Source organism: Glycine soja, chromosome 8, assembly GCF_004193775.1.
Source record: "Glycine soja cultivar W05 chromosome 8, ASM419377v2, whole genome shotgun sequence".
NCBI lineage: Eukaryota > Viridiplantae > Streptophyta > Magnoliopsida > Fabales > Fabaceae > Glycine > Glycine soja.
The window spans coordinates 27,079,926-27,088,222 of NC_041009.1; the positions used below are offsets into that span (position 1 = coordinate 27,079,926).

The following is an 8,297-nucleotide window of genomic DNA, read 5'->3' on the forward strand; positions in this document are numbered from 1 at the left end:
ATATAAACAACAACTGACAGCTTAGCCGGCACTGGAACCAATAAAAGAGAGAGAGTTGTGGAAGAACAATAGGAGAGAGAGATACCAATAAAAGAAAGTGAAATAGGAATAAAGATGAAGGAAGAACAAGAAAAAAGAAAAACAAAAAGAAAAAGAAGAAATAGAAAAAGAAAACGAAAAGGTTGATGAGGAGAAAAAGAAGAGCAAGAGTGAGGTTTCAAGATAGAAAAAGAGAGAGATTACTTTAGCTGAAGGCAAGGAAGTACCATATCCATTGGTACCTTCCAAGAAGGATAAAGAGCGACACTTAGCCAGATTTGTTGACATTTTCAAGAAGCTGGAGATCACTTTGCCTTTTGGAGAAGCTCTTCAATAGATGTCACTCTATGCCAAATTTTTAAAAGACATGTTGACAAAGAAGAATTGGTACATACACAGTGACACAATAGTTATGGAAGGAAATTGTAGTGCGGTCATTCAGTGCATCCTTCCCCCGAACCATAAGGATCCTGGAAGTGTCACTATACCGTGTTCTATTGGTGAGGTTGCTGTGGGTAAAGCTTCCATAGACTTGCGAGCTAGTATCAATTTAATGCCTTTCTCCATGTGTCGACAACTTGGAGAGATAGAGATAATGCCCATATGCATGACCCTCCAGTTAGCTGATCGCTCCATCACAAGACCATATGAAGTGATCGAAGACGTTTTGGTTAGGGTCAAACATTTGATCTTGGAAGACCTTTTATGCCTACCGCAAGCTGTGCGGTAGACATTGGGAAGAGGAAACTACATATGACCATAGAATACCAGTAAATCAGTTTTCATATGTTTCATGAAGAGAAAGCTTTGCTTGACCAAAATGTTTGTTTGAAGGTGAATGTGATGGAGGAAAAGAGACTAGAGAAGAAGGTTCTGGAAGTTGGAACCTTGTTAGACCCAGGATAACAGGATGATGCGGCAAGCCAGAGACGTTAAAAGAGCACTTACTGGGAGGCAACCCAACTTTTCTTTCCCTTTTCTCTTTTTCATTCTTATCTCTTGCATGTAGCTAGGATAATTGCTTATGATTGTGATTAATTTTTCAGCTTGTTTAGTAGTGAACAAGGGGGTTTTTAAGCTCATGTAAAGAGATGGACAAAAAGACTTAGGAAATTTTTTCAGTTGTCCATCCGCTAAGCACAAAGTTTGCGCTAAGTGTGGCGTCCCTAAATAATGACTGGTTTAATAGTAATAAATTAAATAGCAAAAACCATGGGATTTTTTTTTCTTTTCTCTCCCTTTTTTTTCACATTGTTATTCATTTCACGGTAATTAAATTCAAAAGGAAAATTATCACTATAGAGTCCTGAATGGCCAGTTCACAACTCTATTCAGATTCATTTCTTTCTGATCACTCATAACCTCTAAACTATTTTGCTCTTTCAAAAAAATATACCAGCCATCATTTTAGGTCGTCACGTGAAAGATAATAAGATGCAGTCGGTAAACTCTTTTCAAATAAAATTTGTTAACATTTCCTTTTCAAATAACAAGATAAAACATAATTGTTTCCATCATCTAAAACTTTCCAAAATATGGGAGTTTGCAAAATAACATAGTGACATCCAGAGCAAAGGTAACAACTGTGGTGGCTTCAGCCACATTATATACAATCATCAAAATTTCTATACAATAGATCTACCCACCCAAAAATCAAAAGAGTAAACCTAGCAGTCTGAACTAGATACACCCACCCACAAAAAGTATGTACGCCTAGTCTAAGGAGCCGTCTGCTATGATGAAGAGTCGTCACTATTTGCTGTCCCTCCAGGGCCACCCTCCTCTGTTGAGTCTGCCTCAGATGCTGACATAATATCCTCTGAAGAATCAACATTAAGGAGTGGGTCTTCATCATCCTCGGGTAAGTCAAGGGCGTCCATAGCAGGTTCAGGAGGTAACTCCTCTAGGTCCTCTTCAAGATTCTCTTCAGAGGATGACACCTCTATCACTTGAACCGGCTCAACTAGTCGATATGGAGTAGGTGTAGGTAGTATCCACTCCATAGGCTGCTGAAGTGTGCGTGCGGATTCCTCCGGATGTACTAATGAAGTAGCAGTGAGTCGAATTGTGCCACGAAATCGGCACCTCTCATTGCCTTCGAGGGTCTCCCAAACACCCTCTAGGCACTCCATCACAACGCGATCATGGATCAATTGCACTGCCATCGCGATCTACAAGAGATAAAAGAAAGAGGGTAGACTCTTTCACAAGAAATCTAAATACACAGGTAACAATACAATGTGTCCCCTAACGGCTACGCATAGTCAAAATGTCTTGTTCAAGGGATTTCCTCTATGGTAACCGATTACCAAAGTATGTAATCGATTACCAGTGCCCAAAAACGAATTACTCAGCCATTGCACATTGGAATCTACAAATTACACTGTGTAATCGATTACACATAAATGGTAATCGATTACCAGTAGCATGTAGCACTATGTAATCAATTACACATAACTGGTAATCGATTACCAGTGCCCTATCATACTATGTAATCGATTACACACAATTGGTAATCGATTACCAATAGCTACTTAACATCTTGTCTCCATTTTTAAACCCTGTAATCGATTACCCACGAATGGTAATCGATTACCAGAGGCTAATCTTCAGATACCACCCAAGATACATAGTTGGCCAGCCGCCACACAAGCCTCCTTGCTTCGTGGACTTTGTTCTTTTATTGGTTGACTGCCAGGAGCTTGCCTGCTTAGGTACGTCACAGGTTCTCACTGACTGACTATTCCCGGGTTGGGTCGGGATTAGTGAAGCTTGGTTTTGGGCAATAGCGCCCCACCTGACGTCCCCAAGGTCTCCTGACCCCCGCGACATATCTCCAAGTACCACTCTGTGGTCAACAAGCAAAAGTAGGAAGACTAACTCTTCTACGCTTCCTCATATCAAGCTTATTGGATTATGGGGCACCCATCATATGTGGTACTAGGTGGCGATTGGGCGATGATGCAAATCAACTATCCCATTTTCACAAGTCAGGTATAAGCACACCATCCGCAGTTGCCAACCTTTAAATTGAGCTCACGCACTCCTACGTAGCCCTTATCTTCGTTCCTCTCAGCACCAGGTCCCCATCATCCCCTCCAAGCTTTCACAATATCCAAACAATTCAATTACAATTATCATGAAACTACCCTAAACCAAGAAAAACAGAGTGGAGGCAGAAAACTCTGCACAAAGCTCATTCAAATTCCACAGTTTTTCCTACTCACATGCCCCAGTAACATTCTCTTTGTTCCGATTCGTTAACCATTGGATCGCCTTGAAAATTTTACTGGAGGTTCCTAATACAGAAATCTAAATTTTGACCGTTGGGATCTGCTAGAGAATGCCTAGAACACGAGAGGTACTACTTTGCCCGTGACTAGCACTGCACAACCATTTTTCTGCACATTTGGTCAAATTTGCTGCACAATTTGACAGCTTTTGCTGCACAATTTGGCATATTTCGAAATCCAACTTGCATACATCCAATTTTACTCAAATTGGATCCTACAAGTCCTAAACCATGTCTAAATCATGTTTAAACCAAAAACAAACTTCAGACCAAGGCAAATCAAAATATAGGTATCCAAACCCTCCCCCCCCTCCCCAATTTAGTGAATTCTCAAGGTTTGAAAGGTGAAAATGAGAATTGGGTAATTTTTGGGGTAAACTCTCATCTTCAACAAGTCTATAACATTGATTTAGACTTGCTCAAACTGGTTTTAAGGTGAAATCTCCACCTATTCAAAATTTGGCCTCTCAACACCCAATTTACCCTAGAAATGGCTCTTTCCTTTCACATCTGTCACTCATTTTTCTCATTTGCTCTGTCCAAGCTTTCTTACAAGTCCTAATTGACATTCTAAACTAGAATCAACTCACCTTAGACTCCAATTTCCACTAACTCCAAATTTTGCTTTTCTAACCCTCAAAATCTCACACTTTTCCACTTACAACACTACCATTCTCACATTTAACCGTAAGTTAACTCTCCCCATCATCTCTACCAGTTTTCTATCAACATTTCAAGCATACATATATCACAAAGCATCATTATTAAACCCTAAATTAGCATGGGTAGTTTTGCTCACATCAAACATGTCAAGTTTAGCATGATTTCAACAAATTCCTTCACAAGGCAATAACTTAGTAGAACTACCCATTATAGCTCCCAAAAACCCAATACCCACAAATTTCAAGTGAGAAGAAGTCCACCCTTACCTGAAATTTAAAGCCCCACGAAGTAGAGGGAGGCTCCAAGACTCCGAAAATGGATTTTCCTTGCAATTTGGGGTAGAAAGGAAGAGGAAGGGAGAAGAAGAAGGAAGAAAAGCAACATGGAAGGGAGGAAGAAGCTTCTGAAATTTCTGAAGGAAGAGAGAGAAGAGTTGGGCCTTTTATAAAAAATGATTTTGTTTTCTTTTTTTCATTTTCTTTTCTAAAAGCAATTGCCACATGTCCCATTTTAAGTGGAGCAAAAGGACCCACCTTTTTCCTTTGATTTGACATCATACTCAGCTATAAGGAAAAAAAATTGAACCTTTTTAGATGCTGAAATCCTGCCTCGATTTGCGTGCCGCCTCTCGGGTTCCAGTTCCTCGCGTTTCTCTGCACCCGTCGGGGCCTGTTTTCCAAAGTAGGCAATATATATATCAAAATGCTCAGAATGAGACCCTGAGCGTGGGTTCAGAGGTTGGTTTTGTTAAATTTTAAGTTGCATGCAAAACGATAATTTTTAGACTAATTAATTGCGAATTAATCTATAACCGTTCGGTTATGGGTTACTCTTTCTTAGTTAGTCTAACCCGCGTATCTTTCCCCCAATGTACATGCTTCTACCAAGAATATATATATACACTGATATATATATATATATATATATATATATATAAATAATTATAATTATTTAAATGTAACACTTACAAAATTCCGGGTAGAAATTCTAGGATGTCACACTAAGCGCCATGTCTTCACGTGCTAAGCCTGAGCTTTCTCGCGCTAAGTGCTTAGACCCCTGACAAGTTGGTTGAATAGTTCAGCTAAGTGCACATCACTGCGCTAAGCCCAACATCTTCACTAGAAGTAAACTTCAAACAGTGGCTTAGTGGAGATGATGTACTAAGCGCCACTTCTTCTCTGGAAAAATTTATTGTAGCAGCGCTGTCGCAACCTACCCTTCGGCGGAAGGGCAACGTGAGACTCATGGGTGCGTCTCCCAAGAAAGGAAAATGCGCAGAGTCACCACCAACGTTTATTTGAGGAAAACATCGGAAAAACCGAAAAGGTGTGGTCTACGAACTTTAAGTTTGAAAGGTTCGGGAGTTGTATTTATGCACCGAGAAGGTATTAGCACCCCACGCGTCCGTCACAAGGGACGATAACCTTTAATCAAGTGTGCAAATATGACTTCAATTTGTTTTATTTTCCCTTTTACATTTTTTATGTCTTTTTATGCCTTTTGTATTTTTTATTTTTTTTGTGGTTCACAAGGGTGTTTCCCTTGCTCCTACATATTCCTCAATTGTGATAAGGAAATCAGACCTACGTAGTTCTTTGAGAACTAAACGTTGGTTAAGTTGTTCCTTTTTTGCAAGATAAATTGTGACCAATACAAAAAAGGGTCGTTTTACGGCGTTGGACCCTTTAAATGATCTTTTGATCCTTTTGAAAGGAGAGAAAACATTAAGGCATTGGACCATTAATGATCTCTTGTTTTCTTGAAAGTAGTGACAAAGTTATGTGTTGGCTTTAGGATTTCAAAAGTCCACGTTCAACCAATAAAAGCAAAAAAGACCATTTAAGGCATTGGACCTTAAAATGGTTTTTAGTGATTTTTATGGACAAAGCTTGATTTGTGAGTTGATTTTAGCCTTAGTTTCACTTTGGTTATTAGTCAATTCAATTTAAGAAAAATCCCAAAGAAAAGCGTCCGATTGATTTTTTTGGATTATTTTATTCAAAGATATTTTATTATTATTTTTGCCTCTTTTGGTTTTAAACATGGTTACGGTGTGAAAGATCAGTTGGATTTTATTCTTACAGAGATTAAACGATATTACAACTCAAATGGTCGATGGAAATTCATTTTACTGTTGATTAGGCGAGAAAACGGCTTAAATAAATGGTTAAAGCACATCAAAAGGTGGTACGAAAAGCAAACGAAATAAAAAGAACAACACGCGAAACAAGTGGGGACCACTAAGGGCACATAGAATGAATTGAAAGGTTCGATTTCGGGAACTTACCGGTTGAAGACTGAAGAACGACGAAGAACGATGAAGAACGGTGGAAAATCTTCACAAAAACGCTCACGGAAACGTCTCGGAAGCGTTACACGAAAATCTTCTGAGGTTGTGCTTTATAGGTGAGGTTATCCTTCACTTGTACTTCGTCCAGTGCGAGTACATGTGATGGATCCGGGTTGTATCATCTCAGTTGAGAGACATGAAACACAGGGTGCAAATTTGATAAGCTCGGAGGTAAAGCGATTTGATAAGCTATAGGCCCAACCTTCTTCAAAATTTGATACGGACCCAGATACTTGGGCTTAAGCTTCCTAGATTTGAGAGCTCTCCCGACTCCAGTTACAGGAGAAACCTTGAAAAACACATGTTCTCCTTCTTGAAAATCTAATGGCTTTCTCCTTCTATCATAATAGCTCTTCTGCCTATCATGGGATGCTTTTATTTTCTCTCGAATCAATTTCACTTGTTCGGTAATTTGTTGTAGCCTTTCAAGACCAAGGAGTACTGCTTCCCCATCATCGTACCATCAAAGAGGAGTTTTGCACTTTCGTCCATATAGAGCTTCAAAAGGTGCCATACCAATGCTGGCTTGGTAGCTGTTGTTGTAAGTAAATTCAATCAATGGCAAACATTCCATCCAATTGCCTTGTTGCTCTATAATACACGCCTGGAGTAGATATTCTAGAGTCTGAATGGTTCGTTCAGTCTGACCATCTGTTTGGGGATGATAAGCTGAACTGAGCTTCAGCTTTGTCCCCAATGCGTAATGTAGACTTGTCCAAAATCGCGAAGTAAACCTCGGGTCCCTATCTGATACAATACTGGAAGGAATTCCATGTAACCTTACTACTTCTTTGATATACAACTCTACTAACTTCTCCATTTTATATTTCATATTTACCAGAATAAAATGAGCAGATTTGGTGAGTCGATCTACTATGACCCACACAGCATCGTGTCCCCGACTCGTCTTGGGTAAACTAGATACAAAATCCATAGATATGCTCTCCCATTTCCATTCCGGAATTTCTAGTTGCTTTAATTCTCCTGATGGTCGCTGGTGCTCAGCCTTGGCATTTTGACATGTCAAACATTTTGCTACATATTCAGCTACATCTTTCTTCATGCCATGCCACCAAAAACTTCTCTTCAAATCTTGGTACATCTTAGTCATCCCTGGATGGAAACTAAGACGGCTTTTATGTGCTTCTCCCAAGATCTTAACTTTCAAATCATCTAAGGGCGGTACACATATCCTCCCCTTGAATCTAATTAACCCGGTTGTATCCTTTTTAAACTCCACATCCTTATCTCCCATTGCATCTAACACTTTGCCTTGCAGAAACTGGTCATCCTCTTGAGCCTCGCGTATGTCATTTACAAATTCATTGGTGATCTGCAACGCTCCCACAAATAAGCTCTTGGGTCGCATCTCGATTGCTAGATTTAGATCTCGAAATTCCTCTATCAATCTCTGTTCCAGAATCATCATGGTCGCAACATATAAGGACTTTCGGCTCAGCGCGTTAGCTACTACATTAGCCTTTCCTAGATGGTAGGAAAGACCAATATCATAATCCTTGAGGAACTCTATCCATCTTCGTAGCCTCATATTGAGTTCCTTCTGATCGAACAAGTACTTGAGGGTCTTGTGATAGCTGAAAACTTCAAAACGAGTACCATATAAATAGTGCCTCCAAATCTTTAAGGCAAAGACCACAACTGCTAGTTCCAAATCATGGGTCGGATAGTTAACTTCATGAGGACGCAATTGGCGTGAAGCATAAGCCACTACCCTTCTGTCATACCGTAATTTCGTCTGGGATTATTACTTGATGATATGCAACCTTTGATTGCCCACTTAAAGATACTTGGCACCCTTTGTTGCACGATATGTAAGTCCCGAGACACGCCGAAAATCAAAGGGAAGCAGGGTTACACGATCCGTGAAATTCCGTAATGTGGCAGAAACCAAAAGGAGGTGTTGTTGCGCAATCCGCGAGTTTCCGTAAC

At 39.9% G+C, this 8,297-nt stretch overlaps 1 protein-coding gene across 1 annotated transcript; it reads left to right on the forward strand.

Moving 5' to 3' along the window:
• The first annotated feature begins 406 nt into the window (after positions 1-406).
• Positions 407-769, forward strand: LOC114424066. The gene has a single exon (XM_028390936.1). The coding sequence runs from the start codon at positions 407-409 to the stop codon at positions 767-769; it is 363 nt and encodes a 120-aa protein (XP_028246737.1).
• Positions 770-8,297: the final 7,528 nt, after the last annotated feature.